The 17466-nt window shown below is 40.9% G+C and overlaps 1 protein-coding gene across 1 annotated transcript in view; it reads left to right on the forward strand.

Moving 5' to 3' along the window:
- DOCK2 (dedicator of cytokinesis 2) overlaps positions 1–17466 on the forward strand; it is a 160595-nt gene that overhangs the window by 123487 nt on the left and 19642 nt on the right. Inside the window, exons 33-39 of the mRNA XM_064724696.1 lie at positions 1007–1155; positions 6400–6485; positions 10405–10561; positions 12308–12348; positions 14127–14217; positions 15262–15381; positions 17001–17090. Coding sequence (XP_064580766.1) covers positions 1007–1155; positions 6400–6485; positions 10405–10561; positions 12308–12348; positions 14127–14217; positions 15262–15381; positions 17001–17090 — 734 coding nt within the window. The remainder of the gene's footprint in view (positions 1–1006; positions 1156–6399; positions 6486–10404; positions 10562–12307; positions 12349–14126; positions 14218–15261; positions 15382–17000; positions 17091–17466) is intronic.

Consider the following 17466-nt stretch of genomic DNA (forward strand, 5'->3'; position numbering starts at 1 on the left):
ATTTTGCAGGATTAAGACTGGATGAATTTTCCCTGAGAGGGTTACTGCTCAGCCTGAACCTATGATTCTGCAAATTAGGAGACTCAGATTTGGAATCTGCTTGGATTAAAATTCCAAAAAATTTTTACATTTGTCATCCAGCCAGGTTCTGCTGCTCCTCCTTTGAGAGTTTCTCATTAACTCCTTTGGGATCATTTCTTATTAACTGAGCTTAGGTAGAATATTCATTATATCTGGCAAAATTTTGGTGTGGCATTCACACTGACAATTCACATGGTGCACACCTGGGAGGAACATCAGCCTCAGGCACTCCTTAGAGTGGAACAAGTCTCAGCTGTGTTTTTGAGAAGGTTTTTGTCTCCTCACAAGGTTCAGGCACCACTGACACTCTCACAGCTCCTGGGTTTGCTGCTCTGCTCCATTTACCAGGGCAGAATTTGAGCCATGCCTGGGGCCTGGCTGAGGTCTGCACATTTAGGTGTTTGTTATAGCTGATGTAACCCAGATAATTCAGTGTGGGTTTAGCAGCTGAGTTCTGCTAAGCTGAGTTCTGTTTCTGATTTTGGTGCATTGGTTGGTGATTCATTGTTGCAATGTCTAATGTTCAATGTCTAAAAATCAGTCATGGTTTTCTCCTTCATGGAAAGGTTACTCCACATTACTGTGCCCTGATGGTAGAATTTGGGAGGTTCTTGGGGTAATTTATTACTTTCTACTCTAAACATTTATAAGGAAATGTTAAAAACTTTTATAATTGAGTTCTTCACTGGAAATATCAACTCCTCTGGCATTCCTGCTTATTCCTGGCACTGCATTCTGGCACCTTAGAAGGAGACAGTGTCCATTCACATGCCCCAAGATACTGAGAAGAAATGAAGTGACTGAGTTATAAGACTTGACCAACACAGATGGATTCAACACTACTTTAAATGATTGCAGCTCCTAGATGTCTTCCTAAAAATATGCAGTTTGCTCTTCAAATATTCAATTTTTGGTTTTGTTTCAGGCCAGAATAAAATCTGCTTTATCCCGGGGATGGTTGGGCCCATCTTGGAAATGACTCTTATTCCAGAAGTCGAGCTGCGAAAAGCCACGATCCCAATTTTCTTTGACATGATGCTGTGTGAATATCAGAGAACAGGAGAATTCAAAAAGGTAATTACAAATGCTCTGTGTGAAAATGCATTTAAATGTCATGTGCTCAGTATTTCTGGTACATGTTTGTCAAGTGAGCTTTTCTGTTTACACAAAGCGAAATCCCAGATATTAAGAACCAAAGAAACAGCAAGAGCAGGATCTCCGGAGTGACTTAGCTTGACTTAGGCAAAAGTTGTTGCATTGACAACAAGAAATGGATGGAATAGCAAAGAAGGTCCCAGAGAGATCTCAGGATCTTAATCCAAATTTTCAGGATTTTATTGGAAAGGGTTCTGAACAGCAAGACTTACATTGAAGTCAGCTCTTCATTAAGTAGGAGATAGAATTAAATGACCTCTAGGGATCTTCTATAATCTAAATATTTCCTTATACCCCCTCCCTGTGACATAGATATTGGTAAGCCAAAACTTCCAGGTTTTAATATCTGACAGGAGTAGCAGTGAATAGTTAATTATATGTTATCAGATTTATCAGGAAACTGTACCTTTTTAAATGTTTATTGTGAGGAAAAAAAATTACTGTGGAGAACTGAAATTCCTGGAGTGTTTTTGGCAGTCACTTTGAAAAGTAAAAAGGATTTTTAAGTCACTGCACTGAAATATTTTTGATTGATGGAATAGAACTGGGGATGGTGGGGCAGGGCACTGGGGATTGTAATCTAAATTTCCTGCCACTGCTTGCTGCGTCTGCCTGGGCAGTGGAATATCCATCCCTGTCTGACATCTCCATTCTCCTCAAGCTCTTTGGGCATGCAATCACCTTGTTCTGTGTTTGCACACTGCCTCCCACAGTAAATTATAAACTGGATATTCAGCTCTGCAGTTACACAAATAATTAATTCAGAGCAATCTGTGTAAGGGAAAATGACAAACAAAAAGGCATCATTTTAGACACATGTAAATATAAATATCTTGTATACCCAGCTATGTTTAATACTTTAAATCGTTTGGGGCATTTCTGTGTCAATGAAGTGTGGAACAAATGAGCAGATGGAATTTCCATTTTGGTCTGTATTCCACAGTGCAAAGCTTTTGGTTCAAGGCCAAGATTAAAAACCACTTTGTTTCTGTGCATCTGTTCCCTCTGTGTCCTGATAGTCCTATATTTGCCTTCTTAAAAATGTTTTCCTGCTCGTGGCTTATGCCTCATCTCCTGGGAGGGACACAGAGATCTGTGCAGCCCAGGAATCCTGAAAAGCCATCCCTCATCTGCCTGATGAACAGCAGCAGCAGCCTGGGAGCCTGGCAGAGAGAGGCCAGGCCCTCCAGTGCCCACTGAATCACTTCTCCTGCCATAAAAAGAAGTTTCAGGTGGTATTTTACAGTGCCAAGGAACAAGGACATTGGGTTTATTGCAGCTTAAGGAAAAGGGAGAGTTTTCATCAGATGGTGCAAAAACTATTTCATAATTGAGCAGCTGGGTCTCACTGGGCTCTAATGTTCTGCTTTAGGAATTGTGATCATTTGCTCACCAAGAATCATGGGGTTTATCCTCTCCTTTGCTAAGGGTGAGGTAATTAAGATGAAAAACTTGTCTCTGTAAGTTTAGACATTCTGTTAAGTTTTGTAAAATATGTATTTTAAAGAAAAGGCACATTAAGTTCAATGTTTTCAAATTGTTGCCACCTTGATTTAAGGGAGCAAATAAGTAATAATAATGGATAGTTACTGGGTGCACAAACACATAAACTCCAGGTTTTAGTAGTGGGCAATTTTCATTTGCAAATTGACATTTAGTAGTATAAAGGATGGTTTTTTAAAGCTTTAGTATAAAATTTTGCGAATGACAACATGTTATTTCAAGAGTGCCTGGGGCACTCAGGAGCCCAGAATGACATTCACTTAAAACATAATTTTGTGGAACTTTAAAAATAAATAATTTATTTCTAATCTAATCTTCTCTAATGAGAGAAGAGGGATAAAAAGCACAAACAGAAAAATCTTTATGAGCTGAGCCTGTACCAGCACAGGAACCAGAGCTTGCCTGGTACCTCCAACATGATTTAATAACCTTTCCCAAAAATCCTGTCTGTGTCAACATCCCTGGTGCTGTGCTGGGACAGGGCTCTGTTCTGGGGGCACAGGGGGTGTGCTGGGGCTGGGGGCTGTGTCCTGCTCTATGCACACAACATGCCGGCAGGAAGGGTATAAAGTCATTTAAATTTATCCAGCAAGAATTTTATTTTCTTTTATTTAGCTGTTTCTAGGAAATCATCTAATCCCAGAGAAAACAAAATTCCATCTGTGGTTATCTCAAGAATGAATTGCTCTACAAATGCATTTAATGGTTTGGAATCTGTATGTAGGTGTAGGACAGAGTAAGACATTTTCTTGCAATCCTTTCTTCTACTTTGTACATGTATTTTCCATTCAGCCAGAGCAGTGTTACATAAGCTCGTAATTTTAACTCTAATTGAAGATGTAGAGAGGGAGCCATTAATATCTCCTAATTTTAGCTATGGAGGCTCTGCCTATCATGAGCTCAGAGAGCTGGGAATCTTGGAAAGCCAATTTATTCATCTCTCGTGTCTGTGGATAGACTCAGTCCTCTAAATGTGTTCCTTTCTCCTTCAAATAAAAAGAGAAGCTCATTGCTTATGTGAGACAAGCTCATTGCTCATGTGTTAAAAAAGTCCCACTCTCCAAATGCTGATAGCCCACCCTTCCTTTCCTTGAAAGATCAGGTTGTGCATTTGATTGAGACTTCCCAAAGGAAGGCACATCATCAAGAGACCCTGTCCTGCTTCTTCTAACTGTGATCTGAGCCAGGAGTTAGAAAATGCTTGCTTAAAGAAACAAATAAACAAACAAACAAGGAAAATTAGCTCTTTGCAGAGTAAATGAAAATATCATTTAGATAAACATGGATTTGAGTTACATTGAGGATTTAACTTGGCTTAGGAAAGATTAATTCATCTGTGTTTATATTTTTGCTCAAATAAATCATTCTGTTTGTGTTTAGCATTTGCAGTTTAGTATCTCTCGTGGGTTCTGCCAACTGCTGGAGCCATCTGGGGAAGTTTTGTGTGTTTGCTTTCCTTCCTGGCTGCTGTGGGACCGTGTCAGAAATCAGTGCTGGCTGCTGCTGTGTGCTTGGGTTTCCAGGCTCATTGTTAGAGGACAAACATTGACTCCAGGGCAGTGTCCTGCTGTTCTGAGCTCCCACGGGGGACTGAGGGGGTGACTGAGGTGTCCTCAGCACAGGAGATTCCTGTCCTGTCCTCTGGCACAGGACATTCACCTGTAAGCAGCTATACTTCTGTCTCTCAGCTCTCAAAATCTTGTCGTGATTAAGGTTTCAGAGGGATGAGAGATCAGCAGCAGGGCTGAGTTTGTACAGCCTGGTGCTTCAGAGAGATCCATGGACATCTTCTCCAAGGAGAGATTCCCTGGATCTATTAGAGAAGCAGGAGGGTATAAAGCTAAATTGGTGCCAGTGACAATTAGGCACACTCTGTTTAAGTGAGAGGAGAAAAACATTTTCCAGAGCGTAATGTTGGCACAGAAACTTTAAAACTTTATAATTCTGCCAACTTTTTCATTTGGTCCAAGTAACTGATGTTTTCACTTCTTGCAGGTTGTTGAGAAAATGCAGGAAAGATGCTTAGGAAGAGCTTTTTTGTTCAGACCCAGAAATGTGAAATTATTGCCTCTTTGAGAAGTAATCAATTCTCTACCTGCTGAATAAGTACTAGGAAGGATTTAAGAGCTAGATTTAACTGCTGCTTGACCTGCACTATATTCACAGATTTGTCTTACTGCAGTAAACCCACAGAAAATGGCTGGATTGGATGTTTTTGCTCAATATTTCCTTGTCCTGAAACTGCCATGCACCTGTGTTACCCACATTAAATACTAATACACATCCTGCTTGTGCATAAAAATGAACTCAGAGCCCTTTAAACTTCTATTTCAACCAGAATGAGACAGAGCATTTCAATTTTTTTTCTGTTAAGCTATTTTTCAATGATAGCTCTTTATTCTCTAATATTAGTATAGAATCTACTGTTCAACAGGCAGTCTTTCATTTGTATTCATATTACAGAGAAAGAATTAATATCAGAGCAGCAAAACCTGCAAGTAACAAAGTGGTGGAGATGGCTCCTTCCTCCCTGCCCCTTTCCAGAGCAGAGGGTACCTGCACTGCCACAGCTCTGGGCCCACATTTTGTTCTTGGTGTGAGCACTGGAGATTTTGGCTGCTCCAGATGCTGTTTCAAAGCTCCTTGAAAGAAGCAGAAGCCACTTCAGCTTGTGCCTCAAGAGCAGTTTTGCAGGATCAGGGTGGCAAATAGATCCGGGTTGGACACTGGAGGAAAGAAGGGAAAGTTTGTCCTTTGTTCTTGAAAAATGATGAATCATTTTTCTGGGTGAAGAGTTTGAATCATGACCTACTTGAATGAAGTACAGCTAGTAACATATTTTCCTTTAGAATGTCATGTTCTTTAAAACTGAAGAAATTCCAAAAACACTTCTGAAAAGATGCATGACCTGCCTGGTGCTCTAAGAGGAAGGGCTGTTTTCCTCTGTGTAGCCCTGGCTTTGTTTCTTCAGCTCAGAGCTGAATGTTTTGATGAGGATATATTGAAATAAGGTAAAATATTTGGCATTGCAGTTATCTGAAAAAAACATATCTGAAATACTACAGTAATTCTCTGTATCATGAGAGGCTTCCAGTTCTCTGATGGGATGATCTGGATCCCAGCCTGCCAAAGCTCTCAATTACACAGAAACACTCCAGGGAGAAACAGAATTATTCATGTACTGACAATTGTGTGAAATTTTGTATCAAAGAAAAACGTGAAAACTTGCTGCATTAGCGCAGTAATGAATTCTGTCATTTTTACAGTGGTTTTAATAATTAGATCTATGCAAAGCAACTGAGCTTTATTTCAATGTAGGTCTCCACTAATGCTCTCCGTGTGCCTCTTGATGTGTTAATGACTTGTCAAGAACCCTGAGGTAGATCTTTCCTGCCTTCTGAGCAGGGAACAGTTGTTTGCACGAGGACAAGGACTGTCTGTAGCTGCCACAGACTGAGCTTGGTGCCCAGTGCAGGGAAACTTGTGAAAATCTGTGTCCAGGCTTTCAGCCGTGCCAAAAGCCCAGACCAGAATATGCCCAAGCATTTCACCTTTGGGAATGTGGGACATGATTATACAAAGGTACATTTTTGATGCCATCTTGAAGTGTGTTGACCTCTGGATAGTTGCTCAGTGTTTTGATTTTTCTTTCTTTATTAGTTTGAAAATGAAATCATTTTGAAGTTGGACCATGAGGTGGAAGGAGGACGAGGGGATGAACACTACATGCAGTTGTTTGAGTCCATGTAAGTAGTGCATGAGAGTAAATAGAACAAATGGCTTCAGGATGTGTTTCTGTTTTATTGTTCCCAGTTCTCAGGTTGGTAACCTCACCTAAAATAGAATCTTAGCAACTTTTTTCATGAAGGGACTGGAAATACCATAATGCTTCACTACACCTGGCTTGCATTGTAGTTTTGCTCATTGAAATTATTTTCCTGGCTGCTCTTCATTGTTTTGTGCTTCAGCTAAATTATGAAGAAGTTATACCTAACCTGCATTTTTACATGTCTAGGTTGGAATCCAAGAGATTATTCAGACAGGTCTGAATTTAAATGAGGCTTTGTGATGTTGTGTGCATGTTTTACTTGCTCAAAGCCTGCTACCCTGTATGGGTTGTATTTCTGGGTAGGTGTAGCAGTCTTTGCAAAGTCACATCTTTCATCAGATGAACCATGAAAGCTTTGGGTACACACACAGGGGACATAAAGAATCATTTATTCTGTTTCTTTTTGCAGCAGCTTTTATCAAATTTGAATGTTGCTGTCTAGTTTCCTTCAGGATTCCCCTTAGGGTAAACAACCCCAGTATTTCAGTTTATCATATGTTTTCTGGACCTTCCTACAATGTCTCCATCTAGTTTGAAATACTACATTGCCTTACAGCTGGAGAGAGTGTTCAAATTGAGACTTTATCTACACAAAAAGCAAACCTTCCTTCAGATCTTGTGTATGTGACCCTTTGAAGTTCACGCTTTCTGAGCTGTGGAACATTATTTGCTTACCTTGTTTGCTCTTTGCTCTTTCACTCCAGAGCTTTTCTTGGAAAGTGGCACTATCCAGTTAAACCCCCTCTTTCAGCAGTGCCATCAAACACAGCACAGAGCTTTTGATCTCCTGCCTTTGCAAGGCCCCCTCCTTGCTCTGACATATCTACCTTTTCCCCTTGCTGCTGTCCCACTTTCCAGAAGGCCTCAAGTTCAAAGTTTCCACATTTCTAAAGATGACAATTCATTTATCTCCACATTTTGTTGAATGACTCGTGTAGATGGAGTATTGGAGCAGAGGCTGGTGACCTGCCTGTGGTAGCACCTGCTCTCTCGGGTGGTTTGGTTTAAGTCCTCCTCCATTTACACCTTTCAAAGCAGGGGTTTCAAGCCTCTGTTCCAACTGGAGTGAGACCCACTTAAATTTGCCTCCACATTTATTCATTTGGTCATTTTTTCATCAGCTGATCTCCTGTAGCTGTCTGCACCCCTGCACAGTTCCAGGTGTCACCTGAAGGCAGATATTAACAGCACTCAGTGACTGCTGTGCTACTGCTCACCTCTGCAATCAACATCTGCCCACACTGCTGGCTGCTGGGAACTTCCCCATGCCCATAAATAATATTATTATTTATTATAATCCTAAACTAAACAGGTTCAGCAGAAGTTTAATTAAGCCCTGCCCTGCATTTGTCCCTAGACCTAAATGTGGGTGAGGTCCATGAGGGGTTGTGGCCTGTCCTGGCCAGAGCCCAGGGGAAGCTGGGCTGATGTGGGACAGGTGAGAGGTGGTTCTCCAAGGCAGAGCAGACAAGGCTGCCCTGCCTGGGGAAATGAAGGAGAATCAGTGCACAAGTTGTGCCAAGCCACTTGTCCTCAGGCTCAGAAAATGACTTCTGGCATGTTTTAGTTCCCAATACAGGCACAACAGGAAATGGCACTTGGCAGATTTTCAGTTCCCCATCATTGCAGTGGCCCATGCTATGCAGTTGTTTCTCTCGAGCTTTATTGCAAATATTTTTTATTTAAATTTTTCTGTTTTTTTCAAGCTCTCTTAAAAAATTCAAAGGTTTCTTCCTCCCTCCTGGGGGTAAAAAAATCTTCTGAAGTTTTGTGATCCTTTTTATTGGGATTATTGTATAAAGCTGAGCAATACAACTTTTTGAACCTTCCCCCAAGAGACAGGCATTCTTCACTCCTGTTCCTTTTGTAGTTCTTTATGTGGACTCTGGTTCACCTTTCTTTAGTGACTGGAGTTATGTACTTCGTGCTGGGTGAGACCCAGCAATAGCTTGTGCTTTATGTCAATGTTGTTCAGCTTGTACTGGGAAGAAATGTGATGTCTTGGTGCCTTGTGTTCATTGTGCAGTCAGGGAACGTTCACAGCTCTGCCTTGTTTGCTGTTACTCCCAGGGAACCTGTGGCAGAAATCCATAATAGTCACTTGAATGGTGGCTGTACTTTCCTTCATTAGTGACTCACACTGTTTCTGATACTTGTGGATATAAAACACCATTTTTCTGTGTAATATTCCAGTCTCCTCTGTGTTTCTGAGGCTTTCTTACTTTCTTTCCCCCAAACATCTTTTAATGTGCTCCAACCTTTCTGTCAGTTGTCAGCTCTTAGCCCCTTTAGTGTTTCCATTCCACTTGCAGTGGATTTTATAAGCCATGTGTCAGTTATTGATTTAAATATTTCAGTTTCAGACCAGTCAGACAAGAGCAATTGGAGTATTCTGGTTTTATCTGCTGGCCCCGTCCCTCCTATCTTACACAACATAAATGTTCTTTCAGACATCCATGTACACATTCCCTTTGTGTCAGGACAGTGATTCCTCTGGAGCTGCACAATCCAAAGAATAAACTTTAGATGCTGCTTTTACTTTGCTTGAGTTGGAACTTTATTCCTGGGTATTCTGCAGAGGTTCCATTCTAGGCCAGAGCTTTGAGGATTTCTTTGCAATTGAAGTCAATATGAATATGCATTTTTCTGAAAAAGGTTGAAATAATTATGAGGAGTAAAAAAAAAATTGGTTCACTATTAATTAAAACAGTATTCTTAGTAATTAGAGCTTAAAAAAATATTGTGCCTAAAGATTACTAACTTTTTTTTTTTTACCTGGGTGTCTGGAAAACAATGATGTAGAGCTGAATTAATAATTGAGCACTAAGAGTTCAGAACATTCCCAGCTACCAACACAAAGCAGGACTGCCCTGGAAAAAGTTAACTGCATCTCTACCTAACCCAGTGCTTGTATCTATAATTATATGAGTGGAAATATATGTATGTGTGTGTTTATATAAATATATATGTATTATATATGAAAAATGCAGTTTGGAGAGGAGAGGATCCCAATGGAAAACCAGAATGTTTAGTAGAGGAAACAAAAGAAAAGCAATGAAATAAATAATTTCTCTTAAGCAGAGAAAGAAAATACATCTTTAACAAGATGTAGGTAATCACTTAATGATTTTTAAACAGTTAAATGTTAAAAAAAAACCCTGACAGTAAAGTGAAATCTCTACTCCTAAATTACTTTAGCACTTTATAGAGACAGTATATGCTAATGTTTGTTAATGTAAATTGAAACTGATGATGCCAAAATATAAAATTCCCTTTCTTGTATTTTTATCAGAGGAGATCAAGCTGCTCTTTTCAATCTGCAGAAAGTTGATTGGTTTTGCTTATTTCTCAAAGCAAAATTACTCTGGTGATGTTTTTTTTTTGAGCTAAAATTGTAATTTTTGTTTATTTGAACTTTTACTCACATGTACCCCTTACAAGGAGAAGGAAAACATTTTTGCATTTTCTGCTGAGGAAAGGAAGGTGCCATTATTACTTATTGATATATTTTATATATAAATATTATATATATATATATAGAGAGAGCTGTTATTGCTTATTGTGATAGTGTGATATTCCAGACACTTGAGTTTGTGATAGCACAGATGCAGTTTCTCTGTCCAGAAACTGTGGGTACACCCTTGAGTTTAAAGTCATTTTCAGACAGGAAAAGTAAATGTTTCTTGTATTTTTTTTCCATTTGATTTATATGTCATTTGTTTTCTGAATATCTAAATTACAAGCTCACAGAGGGAATTTCCAGCGCATTCTGCAGTTGATTTAGGCCTAATTCAGTACTTGCCATCAGAATAATACCAATATTTCTGCATTTGCAGCCTTACAGAGTGTGCCAAGCAGCACCCTGGCATCTGCAGCCTTGTGGAAAGCTTTGTGAGCCTGGTGAGGGGGCTCCTGGAGAGGCTGCTGGATTACCGCGCTGTGATGAGCGACGAGAGCAAGGACAACCGCATGAGCTGCACCGTCAACCTGCTGGTACGGCCCCTCCTGCTGCTGGAGAGCCCAGGAGGAGCCCCTGGGGAGGGACAGCACCAGAGCCCATTTACTGAACAGGAGGGGAAATCTTTCTGGGGGTAGCAGTAGGTGACAATGTTCTGTAGTGGTTTAAATTATGCAACAAGAGATTTTTACGTCTCTTTGAATGGATATGTGTGTGAGTCTGAAAGCAGCGTTCACCCATGTGCTTTGTTTGCTTTGTGGGCTTTATCCACCTTGATTCTGTGGATAAACAGGAAAGTTTGTTATTGGAATATGAATTCCAATATTACCAGTTAGATTGTGCCTGGGCCAGTCTGACCCTCGCGGCTGAGCCAAAGGTGGCTTCCGTGATGTATCACCCCAGAGACACCTTTAGCTTGCTGATGGTTTCAGCTGGGCACTAAACAAGTCCAGGCTTGTTAGGGACTCCGTTTACCTTAGGAAGAAGGCTTCAGGCAAAGGTGAGGACAAAGGAGGGATTCTGCTGGAGGGTTTAATATCCAGAGGTTTATTCCATGGTTACAGATGTCTGAATCTTGGGAAGAACTCCAACAGAACGGAGAGCACATGGCCTGCTTCACCTTTTAAGCTCAGGGGGAGGGGAGGGGAAGGGACAGGTGAGCCACCAACCAGGTGGGAGGGGCGGGGTCTCAAGGGACAAGGGACACAGACAGGCCAATGACCTCTGGGCCTGAGGGGCATCCTTTGAACTTGACCAACCACACGGCGCCTTTCCTGGAATGTTAAGCCTGATTGACAGGACTCACTCAGCATGGGGGCAAGGGGGAAGGGAGAGGTGTATAGGCACGCCTGGGAAGGGACCCGGGACCCGGAAGTCTAAAACAGGACATTACAACACACTACAACAGTTTGTTGCTCACATTCCCATTGACAGGCTTGATGGGACAGTGGCTTCTTGACAGCGTGTAGCTGTGATGAGGAGCTGACCCACTTGCTGCTTCAGCATCTCCATAGATACAGTTCTCAAATGTGGGCAGGAAACCTGCAAGGCACCTTTGCAGCTGGGTGCCAAGAGATTTGAGGCTCTGATCTTGTCATAGGCCACTCTGTCTTCTTTTCTATTCCTGTTTCATAATTGCATAGAAAGATTCTTCCTCCAGGAAATTCCTAAAGCTGAGGAGGAACCTCTGCCACCTTTGAAGTATTACACTCACACTATTTGTTCCTCAGTAATCACTGTGCAATGGGGTATCAGTTTCTGCAGTTCTTCAAGAGACCATTCTTGTCATACATTTTGCACAGCCTCAGCAACTTGCATCCCTGCAAACATATTATGGTGACAAAAAATGAGCTTTATTCCTGCAACTGGCCCCTTTAGAGGTATTGCACAACAATGCTCCATAACTACACTGCTGCACATCTGGTTCAATACTTACAAGCTTCCACCAAGTGTAGCTGGAGCATGTGGTTTATTCTGTTAATTCATTTGGATAACCATATTTTCCTCTTCTCCAATAGAAAATCCTTCAGTAATAATCCCATTATGAAGCAGGAAAAGTATATGTACGTGTAAAACCATACATATAACTAATAAAAATATTAATTGAAGAAGTAGTTCCAGTAGTTTAAACTTCAGATAGTCTGTAAATAATCTACTTTTCATACTATCTATGCTTTCTAACTACCAAGGAAAGCAAAACCTCAGTCTGTGTGTGTGTGTGTGTATAGATATAATTTTATTAAAGGACATTAGGAGGTAACTTTAAATGTTTGTGTCCCTAGAATTTCTACAAGAACATTAACCGTGAAGAGATGTACATCAGGTATGGCAACCATTCTGTTGGATCTCTTTTGGAGAGGGCAGTTAATATTGTGAGTTTTGGTTTTATCATTGTGCTTGGATTTCTGTCACCCAAATGACTCTATGACACCCCAGCCTCATCTGCATTCTCACTCTATCGTTAGCTTAGCCTTCAACAACTGGAAATCTGTGCTATGTGTCCAGCAACAGCATTTTTTTTCCACAAGAATTAACTTTTAATTGATCAAATCACTCAATATTCATTGTCTATTGTTTAAAATTAAGAAAGTGCAGATAGATTTGAGGTTTGAGGGAGAATGTATCATGCATTTAGTATGGCAGAGAAAACATTCTGGCTTTGTAGAGTGGCCCAATCTGCTGATATCCTTCAACCTTGATATCTGTTGCATATCCTTCAATATGCAACACTCCACAGGCAAGGTTACAGCTGAGACATTTTTTGTGGGAACTGTAAATTCCTGCAGATGTGCCGTGGCCTCTTGGTGTCTCCAAGAGTTCTGCACGTGGGCTGCAGCAGATCTTTCTTGCTGCTTCCAAAGCTCCCTGTTTCCTGCCTGTCCTCTCCTGCAAAATCTGCAGAGCAAAGCCCAGAGCCCCAGCTGAAATGAGCCCTGGAGGTGATTCAGAGCTCACCCTGGAGCTGAGCCAGAGAGGCCGGGGGGAACAATGCTCCCTCAGCTGTCATTGCTCAGGGTGATGCCTTGTGAAGGCTGACCAGAACAGAGACTAGACAGAGCTAAAGATAAAGAAGGGATTTATTTAGAGGCCTCAATGGATGCATCTTGGGCAGCACAACCCAAAATGGCCATAAAATGGAAAACATATCATGGGATCTCACATATTTGTAAGTTCTGGTCCATTTGAATATTGGAGCTAATTGTCCAATTACAGCTTAAATCCCATCCTTGTTGTTTTTCTCTCTTCAGTCCACGTTGTTTGTGCTCTTGTGCTTGAGATTTGAATCATTTGTCCTTGGGTCCCCAGCTAGAGAAGGAATTGTTTTGTCTCCCTGCTCTGTGCAGAGCTCACCATCCCCTAATATGAAGCCCAGACTTACACACTAAAGCGGAATAGAATCTGAAAAACATAAAAGCTAAAGGCATCAAGGGGGAAACTTTCTGTTGGGCTGGCAACTGGGAATGGGAGTGCCTTGGACTGCCACAGGAAGGTGTCAGTGCTCCTGTGTCTCAAAATTGCTGGTGAGAGTTAGAAGGAGGGATGCAATTTTCTCCCTGGCTGCTGTAGATGCAGGTTGAGCCCCATGGTGGGCAGTGGCCATGCTGGAAGCAGCAATGCTGCCATAGGGATCAAGGAGAAATTCAATTTAGAACAGCTCTTCTGCCCCCACCACCTCCAGGGACTGCTTTGCCTTTCTGGGCTGGTATTTTCCATTTTCTGCTTCCTCCTGTGATGTGCTGTGGTTGCATCAGTGCACACGAAGAAGGTGTGCCTGGAAGGGTGCCCTGAGGAGCCCTGCAGGAATCTTGGCCTTGGAGGTGTCCCAGACCCTGTGAGCAGCCATCCCTCCTCCCTGAGGAGGAGCTGGGCACAGCTCCCAGGAGAGGACAGCTCCTTCTCCTCCTTTCCTGCACAGAGGTTCAGCACACAGAACGATCACAGCAGAGAGTGAACAGAGCTTCAGCCCCATCAGTGTCCTTGAAGAGTCTTTGGGGAGTCACAGTGTGACATCCATGGAGTTTCTGTTATCTGGAACGTTCTGACACTCAGTATTCCACTCATGGCAGTCTCCAGTCTAATCCTTGCTCTCTCCTCTATCAGGTATTTGTACAAATTGCGAGATCTTCATTTAGATTGTGAGAATTACACAGAAGCAGCATACACCCTTCTACTCCATACGTGGCTCCTGAAGGTTAGATTTTCTAAACTCAATATATAATTAAGCTTTTGCAGTATTCAATTTGATATTCTAAAGTGAATATCTTAATCTCTGAGTTATTTTCCACCGGGGTACTCAAGTTTCTAGTTAGAAATACTGCAGTAGTTTGTAGAAAATTAACATTAATTGTTGAAATTATATTTTCAGTAGGTGATTAAAAGCCATATATTGCTGAAACTAAATATGGCAGAAAAAATAGTTTTCCTTTACAGTAAAAACATTGTGTACAAATGTGGCTTTCATTTTGGTAATTTCTTACTACCCTAAACATAACAGTTATGAAAATTAAACACAGTTCCAGCTATCACAAGAGGACGCACATTTTAATTTTAAATAATATGGATTACATAAACAAGTTATGTTAGCTTTCTTTTGTAGCTGGTAATTAATTATGTTTCACTATTACTATTGTTCATTACCAATGTAATGAACAGTATCTATTAAAATTGTCAATATGATCAATTTCCATTACAAGGGGGCATTCCAAATTTAAGTGTTCCTCAGCAAAAATCTGATATTTCTTATGGCATTCACTTTAGTGCAGAACTACATAAATTTGTGCTATTTTGCTTAAACTTAATTTTGATTTTTTTTTGTGATTGTGCAAATACAAGATATATTGTCTGTATTGGTGTGGACAAAGAACAGTATATGAAATATCTTCATGCAAAAAATCTAAATCAAGTCAATCAGGATGATACCATTAGGGAAAAAAAAAGAACTAATTTCCTCATGTAGATTTTTATATAAAATTTGTAAGTAGGGCAAGGATGGGCAGGTATAACATTTTAAAATATTTTTAAACGTTTGGTCTAGTGCTGGTTATCACATAAAATACAGCACTTACCTGAAGAGGCAGTGAATGCAATCCCTGTGCCTTCCCCAGTTTGTCTGTGGATGGGTAAAAAAGACTTGGGAAGAAAACACTTGGAAGAGCCCAGGGGAGCTCGTGGGAGGGGAGCCTTTGATGTGAAACACTGAACTTGATAATTCTTTTTGCTGTGTTCTCCTTCTCAGTGGTCGGATGAGCAGTGTGCACCCCAAGTCATGTCAACAGAGTTCCAGTGCTCCCAGACCTACAGACACCTGAAAGAGAATCTGTATGAAAAGATCATAGAATACTTTGACAAAGGAAAGGTAAGTCTGGAGAGTTCTTCCCCTCCAAATCTCTCTGCTGTGCTACTCTGAACAGTTGTGTTTAATGTGTATAAAATATTTGTGAGGAAAAGCTTCTTTGAAATGTGGGTCAAGTAAAAATTGTGTCCTGGAGGCTTATTCCCAGAGATATCTGTTCCATAGGAAAATGTTCTTTCCTTGACCTCATTCACAGAGAAAGGGCTAATGTCTCAGCACATTGTTACAAGCATCTCTGTCAGGCACCAACAAAATACAATAAAAAATGTTGAATCTACTTCTCCTTACAAAGAAAAGAGCATGGACTACACAGATTCCATTTCTAAACCACTCAGCCCTTATCTCAAGAAAATCTAGGTGGTTCAAAATAGACATATTTGTTTCAGAGAGGACAGAGAATTGTATCCTAAATTTAAAATGTAGTAGATTGATTCTGAGTACCACAGTTTAGTTCAATTTAAGACAAAAAAGATGTTAATAAAATTACCTGTCAGTGTAATGGCTTTAGAGCTAAGAATTTTGGAAATAAAGCAAGGCACTAGAAAGCAGGAAGAAACTCTGCAGTGCCAGATAATTAATCCTATCACCCAATAGGACCTTTAAGTCATTATGTCTTGTTCAGCTGCAGCCAAAGGTAGGAAGGGGAAGGCAATTCATTTCTGCTTCTGCAAAAGAAGCCCTTCCTATAATTCACAAGGTAGAACATTTCAGCCTCAACCTCCCAGGTTTCCTGTTGGCATCTGCAGGAGCTGCCCTGCAGCAATGCCCACCCCCTGTCCCAGGAGAATTAAACCCTCCCAATTCCTGATCTGCAGCACTCAGCACCCAGCTCAGCCCAGGCCAGGGGTACCTGGCCAAGGAGCCCCTGGCAGCAGGTGACAATGGCCTGATGTGTCACTGGCTGTGTCCTCTCAGCAGCAGCAGAGAGCTCTGCTCAGGGCCCCCTTTGTCTCTTCTCTTCTGAGCAAAGAGGAGACACAATTTGAGAAATATCCCCATGAGAGGGAGTTTGTTCCTGCTTTGAGATCACTTCTGTGAAGTGTCCACAGCAGATGAGAAAAGCAGTCCTGGTGTTTCAGTGTCAGGCACTGTCACAGGCAGCTGTAAAGTTGTGTGGACAGAAAAGCTGCTACCCTGGGCAGGTGGAAATTTAACACCTGTAGTTATTTAGCTGTCCTAGACAAGGCTCCCTGTGATTATGGATGCTGCAGGACATTCTGTTAAATGGTGTGTGGTTTTAAGGACAGGCAGGTGTCAGTCCCCCCATAAACTGCTCTGTGCTTGGGGTATGTTCTGAATGTTATCACCTCAGTGATTTACTCTTTTTATTTTTCTTTAATGTATCTGAAAGGTTAGATGATTTTTTTTAAATGTTACTCTAATAATAAAGTAGGTTTACTTATTCCTTCCTGTAATGAATCATAAAACACTTTTATTTTTTAACATTAATCTGCTTTCCTTAAGTTTATGATTGCCCTGAGTCTTCCACTCTAAATGTGCAGTTAATAAATGAGTGCACTTTAAAGACAGCATAATCAATAAAAGTGCAGTTAAACTCTGATGTGTTGAAAACTTGTTTGTTGGTACAGGATTTACTTTTTGAATGTGTGATTGCATTGCAGATGTGGGAAGAAGCCATATCTTTATGCAAGGAACTTGCAGAGCAATATGAAAAGGAGGTTTTTGACTATGAACTTCTAAGTCAAAACTTGGTAAGATTATATACAGATCTTCAAATTATTGCAGTCACAGAAATTAGTGCTTTTCAGCTATCAAACAACAGAGCTGCCTATGAGCTTGTGGTCTAAAATGGATTTCTAATTCATTTGTTGAAGAGTTTCTGTTTCACTGTAGCAATCCAGTGGTAAAGGTTCATAAGTAACTGCTGGTTAAAGTTGCATGAACATCTGTTTATTGAGGTATTCTGAAATGTCTGTAGATGAAATAAACATGTTCTCACCTAGGGAAATTTAAAGGCCACATTTTGAAGCCTCTGTACTGCCCTAGGGTAGAAAGAACATCTGGATGAACTTTTCCCCCTAAATTTTTCTTTCAATTTTAGCAGCTTGGATTTTAACAAGCCTGAAT

The sequence above is a fragment of the Zonotrichia leucophrys genome, chromosome 13 (assembly GCF_028769735.1).
Source record: "Zonotrichia leucophrys gambelii isolate GWCS_2022_RI chromosome 13, RI_Zleu_2.0, whole genome shotgun sequence".
Lineage (NCBI taxonomy): Eukaryota > Metazoa > Chordata > Aves > Passeriformes > Passerellidae > Zonotrichia > Zonotrichia leucophrys.